Source organism: Hypanus sabinus, unplaced genomic scaffold (assembly GCF_030144855.1).
Source record: "Hypanus sabinus isolate sHypSab1 unplaced genomic scaffold, sHypSab1.hap1 scaffold_1356, whole genome shotgun sequence".
NCBI lineage: Eukaryota > Metazoa > Chordata > Chondrichthyes > Myliobatiformes > Dasyatidae > Hypanus > Hypanus sabinus.
In genome coordinates this window covers 1-16313 of record NW_026779427.1, presented here as the reverse complement: position 1 = coordinate 16313, position 16313 = coordinate 1, and the positions used below count along the sequence as shown (strand labels likewise).

The window sequence follows — 16313 nt, the reverse complement described above, 5'->3', positions numbered from 1 at the left end:
AAGTACTACTCCATAACCCTCTATTTTTCTTTTATCCATGTGCCTGTCCAAGAGGCTCTTAAATACCCCTCACACAAAATGCTGGTGGAACACAGCAGGCCAGGCAGCATCTATAAGGAGAAGCACTGTTGACGTTTCAGGCCGAGACCCTTCGTCAGGACTACGGTCTCGGCCCGAAATGTCGACAGTGCTTCTTCTTATAGATGCTGTCTGGCCTGCTGTGTTCCACCAGAATTTTGTGTGTGTTGTTGTTTGAATTTCCAGCATCTGCAGATTCCCTGCTCTTTAAATACCCCGAATGTTTTAGCCTCCACCACCATCCCTGGCAAGTCATTCCACGCTCTCACAACCCTCTGTGCAAAAAAAAACTTACCCCTGATGTCTCCCCTAAACTTCCCTCCCTTAATTTTGTACATATGCCCTCTGGTGTTTGCTATTGGTGCCCTGGGAAACAGGTACTGACTATCCACCCTATCTATGCCTCTGATTTACTGATAGGAACTGGACCTCTGTGTAAGGAAACAGACTGTACGAATGCTTGGACGGGTTGTATGTACTTTGGGACCAGCGTACTGGTGTAAGAGCCTACTTACAGCCACCAAGTGTACTGTAAGTAAACGTTATTTTTTGATGTGATACAGGAATAGTGTTAGCAGCCAGAGATAAAAAAGAAGACAGTGGGTGACAAACAGATCTGATTGTTTATTTTTCCTTCTGGAGTATTGCACTGAACCAACAAAACTGGGATCCGAGAGCCTGCCTTTCACACTGTGGTCGCATCCAACTTAAAGACCTTAATATAATTTATACCAATATCAGGGGGGCTGCACTAGAGCCACCATGACTACAACAGGAACAAGGTATTCTGCAACGGTTATTTAGTGATAAAGCGCAGAGTAGGCCCTTCCAGGCACCGGCCCGGCAACCCCACGATCCCAATTAACCCTAACCTAGTTACAGGACAATTTTTGAATGACCAATTAACCTACCTGCTATGTCTTTGGAATGTGGGAGGAAACCGGAGCAACGAGGGAAACCCCACATATTCCATGGGGAGGACATACAGAGACAGGACAGCTCTGGAAATGAACTTTGGAATGCATCGAGCTGTAATAGTGTCATGCTTACCACTACGCTATCGTGACATCAGATAGATAATGTATTATTTACTCTTTTCCAATGAAGCCCAATGCAATCTCAGGGAACAGGACCTCATTCTTCCACAAGTGTGTTACAGCTATCAGGAACAAAGATCAAGGAACGAATGCGCAGGCGCATGGATGCCAGTGAGTTAGACCAGCAGGAGTGTTTAACAGGAAATGATTATTACTTCGGTGGTTTGATCGAGGAACAACTGTGAAAGCGTATGAATGTCAATGAGTTAGACCAGCAGGAAGAGTTTTAAAATAAGACAGCTTTATAGAGCGGGAGACAGAGTAGAGGGAGTCAGAATAGGAGGGCTTTGGCTCAACAGGGCTTCAGCGATAACAGGTTGAGGCAAGGTAAGTTACTTGTGAAGAATAGGAATAGAAAGTATGTCTGTGAGGCCGGTGTTCTGTACTGGGATGTGTTAAGATGTGGGATGTCCGGGAGACTGCCAGCATCCCGGACGGCGAGATCTGTGTCAGGTGCGTCGAGCAGCAGCTCCTTAGGGACCGTGTTAGGGAACTGGAGATGCAGCTCCATGACCTTCGTCTAATCAGGGCAAGTGAGGAGGTAATAGGAGCTATGGGCAAGTAGTCACACCGGGGCCTTAGGAAACCGATAAGAGGGTAACAGTCAGGAGAGGGAAGGGCAAGAGTCATATACTGGAGAGTACCCCCGTGGCTGTCCCCCTTTACAATAAGTACTCCTGGACTTCCCACATCTGACCTGGGGGAAGCAGCAGTGGCTGAGACTCTGGCACAGAGTCTGGCCCTGTGGCTCAGAAAGGTAGGGAAAGGAAGATTATGGCAGAAGTGATAGGGGACTCTATAGTTAGGGGGTCAGTCAGGCAATTCTGTGGACGCAGGAAAGAAACACGGATGGTAGATTGCCTCCCAGGTGCCAAGGTCCAGGATGTTTCTGATCATGTCCACGATATCCTGAAGTGGGAAGGTGAACAGCCAGAGATCGTGGTACATGTTGGTACCAACAACGTAGGTAGGAAAAGGGAGGAGATCCTGAAAACAGACTACAGGGAGTTAGGAAGGAAGTTGAGAAGCAGGACCTCAAAGGTAGTAATTTTGGGATTGTTGCCTGTGCCATGTGACAGTGAGTATAGGAATAGACTGAAGTGGAGGATAAATGCGTGGCTCAGGGATTGGAGAAGGGGGCAGGGATTCAGATTTTTTGATCATTGGAACCTCTTTTGGGGCAGGCGTGACCTGTACAGAAAGGACAGGTTGCACTTGAATCTGAGGGGGCTAATATCCTGGCAGGGAGGATTGCTTAAGCTGTTGGGGAGAGTTTAAACTAGAATTGCTGGGGGGTGGGAACAGAACTGAAGAGATGGAGGAAGGGGTGGTTTGCTCACAAATAGAGAAAGCTTGTAGACAGTGTGAGAGGGAGGATAGGCAGGTGATAGAGAAGGGATTCGCTCAGACTGATGGTTTGAGATGTGTCTATTTTAATGCAAGGAGTATCATGGACAAAGCGGATGAGCTTAGAGCATGGATCAATACTTGGAGCTGTGATGTTGTGGCCATTACCGAGACTTGGATGGCTCAGAGGCAGGAATGGCTACTTAAGAGTTCAAGGCTTTAGATGTTTCAGAAAGGACAGGGAGGAAGGCAAAAGAGGTGAGGGCAGGGTATTGTTGATCAGAGATCAGAGAAAAGGAGGAAGTCATGGAGGTATTGTCTACTGAGTCTCTATGGGTGGAAGTTAGGAACAGGAAGGGGTCAATATCTCCACTGGGTGTTTTTTTATAGATCACCCAATAGTAACAGGGACATCAAGGAGCAGATAGCGAGACAGATTTTGGAAGGATGCAATAATAACCAGGTTGTCACGGTAGGAGATTTTAATTTCCCCAATATTGATTGGCATTTCCCTAGAGCAAGGGGTTTAGATGGGGTGAAGTTTGTTAGGTGTGTTCAGGAAGGTTTTCTGACACAATATGTAGAAAAGCCTACAAGTGGAGAGGCTGTACTTGATTTGGTATTGGGAAATGGACCTGGTCAGGTGTCAGGTGTCTCAGTGGGAGAGCATTTTGGAGATAGTGACCACAATTCTATCTCCTTTACCATAGCATTGGAGAGGGACAGGAACAGACAGGTTTAATTGGAGTAAGGGAAAATATGAAGCTATTTGGCAGGAATTTGGAAACTTAAATTGGGAACAAATTTTCTCAGAGAAATGTACGACAAAAATGTGGCAAATGTTCGGGGGATATTTGTGTGGTGTTCTGCATAGGTACATTCCAATGAGACTGGGAAAGGATGGTAGGGTACAGGAACCATGGTGTACAAAGGCTGTTGAAAATCTAGTCAAGAAGAAAAGAAAAGCTTATGAAAGGTTCAAAAAAACTAGGTAATGTTATGAATCTAGAAGATTATAAGGCTAGCAGGAAGGAGTTTAAGAATGAAATTAGGAGGGCCAGAAGGGGCCATGAGAAGGCCTTGGCAGACAGGATTAAGGAAAACCCCAAGGCATACTACAAGTATGTGAAGAGCAAGAGGATAAGTTGTGAGAAAATAGGCCCAATCAAGTGTGACAGTGGAAAAGTTTGTATGGAGCCAGAGGAAATTGTGGAGGTACTTAATGAATATTTTGCTTCAGTATTCTCTACAGAAAAGGATCTTGGTGATTGTAGGGATGACTTACAGTGGAATGAAAAGGTTGAGCTTTTAGACATTAAGAAAAAGGATGTGCTGGAGCTTTTGGAAAGCATCAAGTTGGATAAGTCACTGTGATCCTTCCTTGGGTAGGGAAACTGAACCTGTATGTAATTCAAATGCAGTCTCACCAGGGATCTAAATAATTAGAGGAAGACATCTCTATACTTGTACTCTGACTTTTTTTTCGCTGTGGGCTAAAGTAACATTTATCTTAATTACTCGGTATGCCCTCACGTTAACTTCTTGTGTTCTTTCACAAAAGAAAAGTTAGGAGGGGTAGTAGGACACTCCATTTCTCAAGCCTGCCCCACCGTTCACTATGATATATGCCCGCCTCAACTCCTTTTCTGTGCCATTTTCTTGATCTTTCAGATACACCTTGCAGTTATCTCTCTACTTAAAAAAACACATTGCCCTTCTTGTCACGCAGCATGCCATATGCAGCCAAAATGGTGACAAGACACAGTAGCATAACAGTTAGCCTAATGCTACTACAGTGCCAGTGACCCAGATTCAATTTCACCATTGTCTACAAGGAGCTTGTACATTCTCTTCATGACTGCGTGAGTTTACTCCAGGTGTTCTGGTTTCCCCACATTCCAAAGACCTGCTGGTTACTAGATTAATTGGGCGTATGGGTGCAATTGGACAGCATGGGCTCATTGGGCTGGAAGGGTCTGCTACCATGCCGTATCGCTAAATAAAATTAACAAACATAGAAACGTAGAAAACCTACAGCAGAATACAGGCCCTTCGGCCCACAATGCTGTGCTGAACATGTACTTAATTCAGAAATTACCTAGGGTTACCCATAACAGATTATAATCAATCTAGAGGAACTTAAGAAAAATGTAAGCAATTTTAAAGATCAGGTGCTTGTAAAATGAAAGAGTATTATGAATTTGATAATACAAAAATATCTTATTTCTATTTGGATTTTTTTTTAGGCTGTTGATTACTGTAAGAGACGCCGCTGGAAACAGGGCTAATTTCATATCACTGGTGGAAGGCAACAGAAATTGAATACTTAAAAAAATGCAAAGGCTCTTCCTTTAGTACCAGTTAAATGATGATTCTGCTTGTGTGTTTGCATGTTTCCTTTAAGCAATTTTGTGTTGCTGTAGCTTGTGCATTCAATGCAATCTCTTTTATTGTGAGATGTTACAGAGACGAGATTATTGGTAATCCTTTACTTCCATCGAATCAACATTGCCAGATGCCATATACGCAGAGTTTCAATGACAAATATTGATTGGGGTTTTGATTTCATCAACTGTAAAAATTCAGCAGACTAAAGTGCTTTAAGATCATGTTCTGTTTCTTAAATAAGCTTTTAGAGTTGTGGTTCATTCTCGTACCCTTCAATATCTGGCTGCTGAACCTGCCTCAAGTAGTCAGTCATACAAGGCTCAACACTTCCCTGCTGTAGAAGGCATCATAAACAAATCAACTTGAGAACACGGCCTTTCCTACCCAAACAAAACATGACACCACAGCAGATATATCAACACAGCCCTGTGGTCAGCCCTTCCATCATTTGAGGTTCCTATATGCAAACATTTTCCTCAAAGTGGAGTCCAGTGACCCAGAGGGACAAAATTGGTACTCTGGAAGATCACAATGGTAATCCATGTGTGGAGCCAAAACAGATGGAGGAAATCTTAAATGCATTTTTTGCATCTGTACTTACTCAGGGGATGAATACAGAGGCAAAGCAACATCAACTTTATGGACCCTGTACAGATTACAGAGGAGGAGGTGTTTGCTACCCTGAGGCAAATCAGGGTAGATAAATCCCCAGGGCCTGACAAGATGCTCCTTCAGACCCTACGGGAGGCAATTGCGGAAATTGCCAGAGCCCTTGCAGAGATATTTTAAAAAGGGATCATGAGGAGAAACTTCTTCACTCAGAGGGTTGTGCGAGTGTGGAATGAGCTGCCAGCACAAGTGGTGCATGCAAGCTCAGTTTCAATGTTTAAGTGAAGTTTGGATGGGTACATGGATAGTAGGGCTATGGAGGGCTTTGGTCCCGGTACAGGATGGAAGTAGGCAGTTTAAGTGGTTTCACCATGAACTAGTTGGGCCAAAGGGCCTGTTTCTGTTCTGTACTTCTCGATGATTTGATGTCAAAACACAATGCCATAGCAAAATGTCAACACAACCCAACAGTCCGCTTCTTCCTCATTTGACTTTCCTATAAGGAATCCATCTTCCCCGCAATAGAATGCTGGCCAGTGACCCAGATTTAAACCTAAACCTCCGACCGTTTGGAGGTTACATGTTCCTGCTGTGACCATGTGGCTTTTGCTCAGGTGCTGTTAGTTTCCTTCCACATCCCACAGATGTTCAGGTTTGTAGGTTGAAGTCCCCAGTAAACTGTCCCTAGTAGAATCTGAGGAGAATAACAACAGGATTGTGTAGGGTTCATGCAAAGATGTACTCTATAGTTGAGACAGACTTGGGATGTCAATGGCCTGCTGCCTTGTTCTGTGTGACTGTGCAACTCTGAACTATAAAACTATAAATTTAATTAGTTTTCCGTTATCCAAAGTGCGCCAGGGTAAGGGTATGCACAAAACAAACAGTTTCCTGAGGACCAAATCCTGATCAAATAAGATTGTCGATCACCACCATCCGGGCTTGTACATTTGTTAGACACAAAGTAAAAGCTATATCTGCAGAAAGCAAGGAATTGGAACTAGCAATAGAGAAGTAGATTAAAAAATATATATATAATAATGCCAAATGCTTAAAAATATACACACATATGGCATTACTCTTCAGGTGGCTAAGGCTTGTTCAGTTATATCAACAACGCAGCATTCATACTGACACCAATTGCTCAATGCTTAAACAATTCTGAAAATTTTATTTACCCTGGTTGACAGAAATGAGCTGAAAGGTAGGAAGCAGACAGGGAAATATTTCAGTGATATAATTTTTATAAAATAGAGCAAGAGTAAAAATTATTTCAACCAATCCGAAAAACACCCCAAATCCCCAGACCACCCTCCTTCAGTGTTCAGGACTGACCAAAGGTCTTACGCAGTTGAATCCACTCAAAAACATTTTACAAAATTAAGACCTGGGAATCACACACTGATGTTTCCAGCCTGAAACAAGACAAACAGCCAGTTTCTGCAACCTGGAATGGCTGTAAAACACAGTAAATTATCTCTCTTCTCAGCTCTGCAACATTTGAAACATCAGCCAGAATGCTTGAACAAAATAAGGCAAGGTCATAACAAAAATACAGTGAGTTCTGCAACATCCTATGGGAATCATTGTCAGGGTTCCAGCGAACAGAACGCAAGGACAAAAATGAAGAGAACAGGAGGTGATTAAATCAGTTGGTGCCGTTCCCAGACGAATGAAATAATTGCTGCTGTTGCATGGCACTCTGTCAAATGAGACTCATTCCATCAAAATAGTCATGGCAATACCTCCAGGTAGCAGGATCTGAGTTACTGTACTCCCTTCACAAGTCAGTAGTGAACTTCCTGTTCTTTCCTTTAGACATGCAGCAGCAGAGGTGGGAAATCACTTTGCATCAATGACAAATCAGTTCAATCCATATCTGCCGAACACTGGGATATAGTCAGAGTTTGGTTCAGCTATTGCCAACAGCTTCCAGATCTGCTCATGTCAAGGCTGCGATAATCATGTGTCAGCTGATTCTCCCTGTAATTTCTGTTTTTTTAATGTATCACACTGTGCTGCTGCCACAAAGCAACAAATTTCATGACATATGTCAGTGATAATAATTCTGATTCTGATCGTGAACTATGCACCTGAGCAGCAGCATCATGTTTTTCCACCCAAAACTGTTCACAATACTCTAAGTGAGGCCTCACCAGCACTTAAGAAAGACTTAATGTCATATCCTTGCTTTTATATTCTAGTCCTCTTGAAATGAATGCTAACATTGCAATTGCCTTCCTCACCACAGACTCAACCTGCAAATTAACCTTTAGGGAATTCTGCAGAAGGGCCCCCAAGTCCCTTTGCGCCTCTGATTTTTAAATTTTCTCTCCACCGAGGAAATACTGTCCTTTCATTTCTTCTACCAAAGTTCATGACCATATACTTCCCGACACAATATTCCACCTGCCACTTCTTTGCCCATTTTTCTAATATGTCAAAGTCCTTCTTAGCCTCTCTACTTCCTCAAAACTACCTTCCCCTCCAACTAGTTTTGTAAAATCTGCAAAGTTTACAACAAAGTCATCAATTCCATCATCCAAATCATTGACATATAACGTAAAAAGAATCAGGTCCACACACTAACTCCTGTGGAACATCATTAGTCAACAGCAGCAAACCAGAAAAGGCTCCCTTTATTTCAACTCTTTGCCTCCTGCCAATCAGCCACTGCTTTATCCATACTAGAATCTTCCCTGTAACTCTATGGGCTCTTATCTTGTTAAGCAGCCTTATGTATGGTACCTTGTCAAAGGCCTGCTAAAAATCCAAGTACATATCAACCAATTCTCCTTTTGTCTATCCTGCTTGTTATTTTTTCGAAGAATTCCAACAGATTTTTCCAACAAGATTTTCCCTTGAGGAATCCATGCTGACTATGGTCTAATTTATCATGTGCCTCCAAGTACCCCAAAAACCTGATCTTTAACAATCGACTCCAACATCTCCCAACCACTGAGGTCAGGCTAACTGGCCTATAATTTCCTTTCTTCTGCCTCTCTCTCTTGAAGGGTGGAGTGACATTTGCCATTTTCCAGTCTTCCAAAACAATTTCAGAATCTAGTGATTCTTGAAAAATCATTGCTAATGCCTCCACAATCTCTTCACCCACGTCTTTGAGAACCCTGGGGTGTGCACTATCTGGTCCAGGTGATTTATCTACATTCAGACCTTTCGGTTTCCCAAGAACCTTCTCTCTAGCTTTTGTAACTACACACCCTTCATGCCCCCAATGCCTGGAACTTCCACTGTACTGCAAGTGTCTTCCAGAGAAAAGACTGATGCAAAATACTTATTCAATTCATCCTTGTCCCCCATTACTACCTCTTCAGCATCATTTTCCACTGGTCCAATATCCACTCCCACCTCTCTTTTACACTTTAAGTATCTGAGGAAACTTTTTGTATGCTCGATAATATTATTTGCTAGCTTACTTTCATTTTCCATCTTTATCTTCTTAATACCTTCTGTTTGTATTTAAAAGCTTCCTAGTCCTCTAACTTCCCACGAATGTTTATTCTATTATATGTCCTTTCTTTGGCTTTTATGTTGGCTTTGATTTCCCTTGTTAGCCATGGTTGTGTCATCATGCCTTTAGAATACTTTTTCCTCTTTGGGGTGTAATTATCCTGTGCCTTCCAAAATGTTTCCAGAAATTCCTGCTCTCTGGTGTCATCCCTGCCAGTGTTCTTTTCCAATCAATTCTGGCAACTCCTCTCTCATGCCTCTGTAATTTCCTTTACTCCACTATAATACTGATGTATCTGACTTTACCTTCTCCTTCTCAAGTTTCAGGGTGAATTCAATTATATTATTATCACTTGCCCCTAAGGGCTCTTTTAATCTAATCTCTCTAATCAATTCTGGTTCACTGCACAACACCCAATCCAGAATAACTGATCCTCTAGTGGGCCCAACCATGAGCTGCTCTAAAAAACCATCTCGGAGGCATTCTAGAAATTCCCCCACTTGGAATCCAGCACCAACCTGATTTTCCCGATCTCCCTGCATATTGAAATCACCCGTGACTATTGTAACATTGCCCTTTTGGCATGCAGTCTCTATCTCCCATTGTAATTTGTAGACCACATCCTTACTACTGATTGGGAGTCTGTATATAACTAGCATCAGAATCTTTTACCCCTGCAGTTCCTTAGCTCTATCCACAATGATTCAACACCTTCTGACCCCTGATCACCTCTTTCTAATGATATAATTTTATTTTTTACAAATAGAGCCACGCCACCCTGTCTGCCTTCCTGGCTATCATTTCGATACAATGTCTGTCAATTTTCTTCACCTTTCACACTGCAACTCATCCTGTTGACTGCAATTTTGCCCCTTCATCAGCCTCACCTTGCTCGGAGTCTGACTACACACTGCCTCTGTTTGTAAACCAACTACCTCATCTTCAGCACTATCACTCCAGTTCCAGTTGCACTGCCAAATGAGTTTAAATCCACTCAATCAACTGAAGTCAACCTGCCCACAAGGATATTGATCCCCCTTAAGTTCAGTCTCCCCGTTTGTATGGGTCATGCCATGCCCAGATGAGATTCCAATTTTCCATCAATCTGAATGCACCAGTTCCTCACCCATGCATCCACCTGCCAAATCATCCAATTCTGACCCTCACTGGCAAAGGCAGCAATCCAGAGATTACTTCTTTAGAGGTCCTGTTTCTCAGCTTTCTGCCTAACTTCCTAAAATCTCTCTTCGCTACCTCCTCACCACGTATACCTATATCATTGCTAACAATATGTACCAACACTTCTGAATGCTCACCCTCACCCTTGAGAGAAATAATGGGAAGAAGCAACGCACACACATTGCTGGAGGAACTCAGCAGGCCAGGCAGCATTTATGGAAATAAACAAACAGTCAACGTTTCAGGCCAAGACTCTTCTTCAGTCCTGAAGCCTCAAATAAAGTAATCATTTGTAGCAAGATGTCAATTACTTGTAAATCTTGCCGCTCGTACCACTTCCCTGTACCCTGACAGGAGTGCACAAAAAGTTGGAAGCAGCATAATCTGCAAGGAAGTTACTTATGTAAGCAAAAATTGCACATAGTATCATGTGTCAGGTCAAACAATTAACTGCAGTATTTCCCAGTTTACACACTCAGACCAACCAGTACAGATCTTGAGGTAAGTAATATGAAAATAAAACTTGGACTGGAAATCAAAAAAGAAACACATAAAAAAGTTATAACACATTATGAAGCTATTACTGTCATGTTCATTGATGATGAACCTCCCAACATAACCACGCACATCTCATTTCTTCAAAGACCCTCTATGACAGGAATTTCTGTAGCCAGAGGGTGGTGAATCTGTGGAATTAATTGTCACTGGTGGCTACAGAGGCCAAGTCATTGGGTATATTTTAAGCAGAGATGGATAGATTCTTGATTTCCCTGTGCCAAAGGTTACAGGAGAAAAAGCTTTTAGGCTTGTGGATTATTGGGATTTCTTCTGAGAAAGGTCTGATCTGTACAAAAGGGATGGGCTACATCTGAACCAATATTCTTGTGGGCAGGTTTGCTAGAGCTGATAGGGTGGGTTATAACTAATTTGACAAGGGGATGGGAACTGGAGTGATAGGGCTGAGGACAGAGCTGTTAGTTTACGAGCAGAGGTTGTGTATAGTGAGACTGTCAGGAAGGACAGGCAGATGATAGAGCAAAATTGCAGTCTGTGGGATGGGTTGCAGTGTAACGGACAAAATGGAAAAGTGACAATTACAGGACTGAAGGTGTTACGTTTGAATGCACACAAGATATGGAATAAGACAGATGATCTTTTAGTGCAGTTAATGATTGGCGGGTATGATGCTGTAGGTATCAGAGAATTATGGCTGAAAGAAGGTTGTGGTTGGAAGCCTAATATCCAAGGATATGGAATTTAGAATCTATCAAAAGGACATGCAGGGAGGCAGGGAAGGAGGAGTAGCTCTGCTGGTAAAAAATCAAATCAAATCTTCAGAAAGAGGAGACATAGGATTAGAAGATGTAGAATCCTTTGGGGTAGAGTTAAGTAACTGCAAGGTTAAGAACGATAGGACTGAGGGACTTATTTATAGGCCTCCGAAAAGTAGCCAGAATTTGGTCTACAAATTACAGCAGAAGATAGAAAAAGCATGTCAAAAAGGCAATTTTATGATAGTCATGGGGGATTTCAATATGCAGATAGATTGGGAAAATAAAGCTGATGCTGAATCACAAGAGAATCCCAATTTGTGGAGTGCCTCCAAAATGGCTTTTTGGAGCAGCTTATGATTGAGTTCCCTAGGGAATCAGCAATTCTGAATGATGTTGTGTAATGAACTGGATTTGATTAGGGAGCTTAAGATAAGGAACTCTAAAGTAACAGTGATCATAATATGATAGAATTCACCCTGTAATTTGAGAGGAAGAAGCTGAAATCTGGTGTATCAGTATTGCAGTAGAGTAAAGAGAATTACAGATGCATGAGAAAGCAGCTGGCCAAAGTTGATTGGAAGGGGACACTAGCAGGGATGACGGCAGAGCAGCAGTGGCAGGGGTTTCTGAGAGCAAATCAGAAGGCACCGGATAAATACATCCCAAAGAACAGGAAGTATTCTAATGGCAGGTGATGCAACCGTGGCTGACAAGGCAAGTCAAAACCAACATAAAAGCAAAAGAGAGGGCATTGAGTAGAAATTAGTTGGAAGATAGAGAATTGGGAATTTTAAAAAACAACAGAGGCAACTAAAAAAAACATGGGGGGGAGATGAAATATTTAGCTAATAATTTAGTAAGTTAGCTAATAATAACAAAAATGACACCAAAGGCTTTTTTCCAGATATATAAAGAATAAGATAGAGGAGAGAGTAGATATTGGACAGCTGCAAAATTCTGCTGGACAGGTGGCAATGAGGGACAAAAAATGGCAAACTGAATGAGTATTTTGCAACATTCTTCACTGTGGAAGGCACTAGTAAGATGCCAGAGGTTTGAGAATGTCAAGGGGAAAAGTGAGTGGAGTTGCTATTACTAGGGAATAATGCTCGGGAAACTGAAAGGTCTGAAGATAGATAAGTCACCTGGACACAATGGACTACATCCCAGAGTTCTAAAAGAGGTAGCTGAAGAGATTATAGTAGCATTAGGAATGATCTTCCAAGAATCAATAAGAGTCTGGCATGGTTCAGGGGGACTGAAAAATTGAAGATGTCACTCCATTCTTCAAGAAGGGAAGGGAATCAGAAGAAAGGAAATTATAGGCCTGTTAGCCTGACCTCAGTGATTGGGAAGATGTTGGGAGTAAATTGTTGAGGATACGGTTTGGGGGTATTTGGAGGCACATGACAAATTAGGCCAAAGTCAGCGTGATTTCCTGAAGTTAAAATGTTGCCTGACAAATCTGATAGAATTCAATGAAGAACAAACAAGCAGGATAGACAACGGGAAAATTGGTGGATGTTTTGCACTTGGATTTTAAAAAGGCCTTTGACAAGGTGGTGCACATGAAGCTGCTAAACAAGATAAGAGCCCAGGGTAATACAGGAGAGATACTAGCATGGATAGTGTATTGGCTGATTGGCAGGAGGCAAACAGTGGGAATAAAGGGGGCTTTTTCTGGTTGGCTGCCGGTGACTAGTGGTGTCCCACAGGGGTCTGTGATGACGAAGTAGATGGCTTTGTAGCCAAATTTGCAATTATGCACTGTGGTGGAAGGAATAGGTGGAGGGGCAGGTAATGATGAGGAAGCAGAGAGGCCACAGAAGGACTTTGGCAGATTAGGAGAATGGGCAAAAAGGTGGCAGATGGGATACAATGTTGGGAATTGTATGATTATGCACTGTGGTGGAAGGAATAAAAACATAGACTATTTTCTAAATGAGGAGAAAATTCAAAAATCCAAGGTGCAAAAGGATTTGGGAGTCCTCTTGCAGGGTTCCCTGAAGGTTCATTTGGATGTTGAATGGGTGAAGAAGGCAAAATCATTTCAAGAGGACTAGAAGGATGAAGAAAGAATGCGTTGACACTGGTGAGTGTTCAGAGCAAGTTCACGAAAATGATTCTAAAAATGAAAGGCTTATCATATGAGTATCAATCGAAGACATTGGGCTGGTACTTGTTGGAATTTTGAAGAATGAGGGGAGATCTCATTGAAACCCATCGTATGTTAACAGGCCTAGGGAGAATGGATTTTAAGAGGATGTTTCTTTTGGGGGGAGGGGGAGGAATGGTCCAGGACCACAGGCTACAGCCTCAAAAAGAGGGACGTCCATTTAGAACAGAGATGAGGAATTTCTTTAGTCAGAGGGTGGTAAATCAGTGGGATTCTTTGTCACAGGTGGCTGTGGGGGCAGGTCAGTGGGTCATTTAAGGTGCAAGTTGATAGGTTCCTGATTAATTAGGGCATGAAAGGTTATGGGGAGAAAGCAGGAGAATAGGGTTAAGAGGGAAATGGATCAGTCATAATGAAATGGTGATCAGATTTGAAGGGCGGAATGGCCTAATTTTGCTCCTATGTCTTATGGCTTTTTGCACTTGCTATCTATCGGGTCAATAAGTTCCAGACTCTACTATTCTCTATGTGAAAAAGGTTTCCTCACCTTTGCTCTAAATACTTCCTCCAATTACTTTTAAATCTCTGTCCTCTGGTGTTTATCACCCTTACACTAAAGGAAATATGGTCTTCCTTTAGTTCAACAGATTTTTATACACCTCTATTCCCAATCAATCTTTCTCACAGCTGAATTTTCTGTAGTCTTAGCAAAATTCCTCTGCATCCCCTCCATTACTCTACTAAACAGAATTGTATGCAGACAAGGTAATGTCCCAAAATAACTTACCTGCTCTTCTAGTCCACCTCTCAGCTAAAAGGGGAAAGCAACAAACAAAATGCCTTCTTTAATCATGTTATTTTCCTATAGAACAGGAAAATAGCTCAGAGAACTGGACAGGGCAAAGGCTACAAAAATGAGCACCTTCCCGAGCTGTAGAACTGAACACGGAAGACCCGTGCTCCAGAGCGACGTTATATCTCCAGCTAAACCATTCCAGTACAGTTACAACACTAGCATCCACCTGACAGTGTGGAAAATTCCTCAGGCATCTACATGAAAAGCAGGGCAAATCCAATCCGACTCATTGCCGGAAAATAAATAAAGAGTAGATATTGGAATATGAAACAAAAATTGCTGGAAAAACTCAACCAAATAACATCTGTGGAAGAGAAATCAATTAATGTTTTGAGTCCATAAAACAAAGGAACAGAATTAGACCATTCAGCCCATTGAGTCTGCTCTGCCATTCCATCATGGCCGATTTATCATTGCTCTTAACCCCATTCTCTTGCCTTCTCCACGTAACCTTTGATGCCCTTACTAATCAAGAACATATCAACCTCTGCTTTAAATATACCCAATCAACTGGCATCCATAGCCATCTGTGGCGATGAACTCCAAAGATTCACCAATACTAAGGGATCCTTCTTCAGAGTTGGGGAGAAGGGGTTTACAGTTTTCAAAGCACAGATGGAGAGAGGGTGTTGGGGAGAGGTGAACCTCAAGGCAAAAGACCAAGTGGAGACAAGTCAGATCAGTTGATCATCTGTCCTCTGCTCCCCTTTCTGCATTTCACAGAGACCATTCACTGGGGCTCACCAGTCCATGCTCTCACCACCACGCCTCGTCCAAAGGCACCTTCTGAGGAGAGCAAATCACCTCTTCCCTTCCCTCCATCTAAGGGCCCAAACAAGTGAAGCAACAATTCACTTGAACTTCTTCCAATCTAGTGCATTACATTTGATGTTCACGCCATTGTCCGCACTGCGTCAGAGAAACCAAATGCAGATTGGGTGATTGCTCTGTGGAATGCCTGTGTTCTGAATGCAGCACGACACTGAGCTTCCTGTTGTACGTCAGTTTTATTCTCAATTCTGCTCCCATTCTAACTTGTCTGTATGCAGCCTCTTCCACTGCCGTGGTGAGGTCCAATTCAAGCTAGAAGAACAACATTTTAACTTCTGTCACAGAACTTTGCAACCCTCTAAATTTTCTACCTTGGTGTAAAACTGCTCTCTGGTCACTTCCCACCATTATATTTATCTGTCTTTCATGGCTTTCTTAAATGGTCTTGTGCACTCAGGACTGATGTTGCTTATCACCTGCTCGACTGGTTGAGTTCTTCCGGCTTTTTTATTTCAGGATAATAGATGAGCTCATTTCTATTAGCTTTTCTATAAAAGGTAGGAAAAGCCAATCTGCTGAGTAGGCATCTCAATCTTAAACAAATTGCTGAAAGGTGTCAATGGCAGTCCTTTCAAGTGACATTTACTAATAATCTGCTCACCAATACTTTGAGTTTCATCAGGACCACTCATCGCGCAGACCTCTTCACAGCCCTGATCCAAGTGTGAGGAAGGATTGACTGCCCTCCATTTTATGGGATCATTTGACTGACGGCAAAACCTAGGAGCCCTGTGCATTGAAATCAATGGCATAAATGGGAACAGACTCCAGTGTCTGCTGTCCAACATTGCACAAAGGAAGATGACTGTGGTTGTTTAAAGTCATGTTTTCTCAGCCCCAGCTACTCCAGGGCCGTATGCCAGGCAAATACACAAGCTTCACCTGCTGAGTCCCTCCAGCTTTTTGTGGGTTTTGCCAGAAGATTTCCAGCATCTGCAGAATCTCTTGTGTTTATGTTTGTGACCGGTTCAGACAGGCATCTTGGAGAACGGGCATGGGACGCGGCGAAGGCCCTGTTTCAGCGCAACATGAGTCTGATGCAAGTAACAAGTTCAACATTTAATCT

General features: G+C 42.6%; 1 protein-coding gene across 1 annotated transcript in view; it reads left to right on the top strand.

Annotated features, from left to right (window-relative positions):
- LOC132386880 (prosaposin-like) overlaps positions 1-5148 on the top strand; it is a 31722-nt gene extending 26574 nt beyond the window's left edge. The window contains exons 5-6 of the mRNA XM_059959234.1: positions 499-609; positions 4769-5148. Of these exons, the coding sequence (XP_059815217.1) occupies positions 499-609; positions 4769-4810 (153 nt within the window). The 3' untranslated portion in view covers positions 4811-5148. The remainder of the gene's footprint in view (positions 1-498; positions 610-4768) is intronic.
- The last annotated feature ends 11165 nt before the right edge of the window (positions 5149-16313 follow it).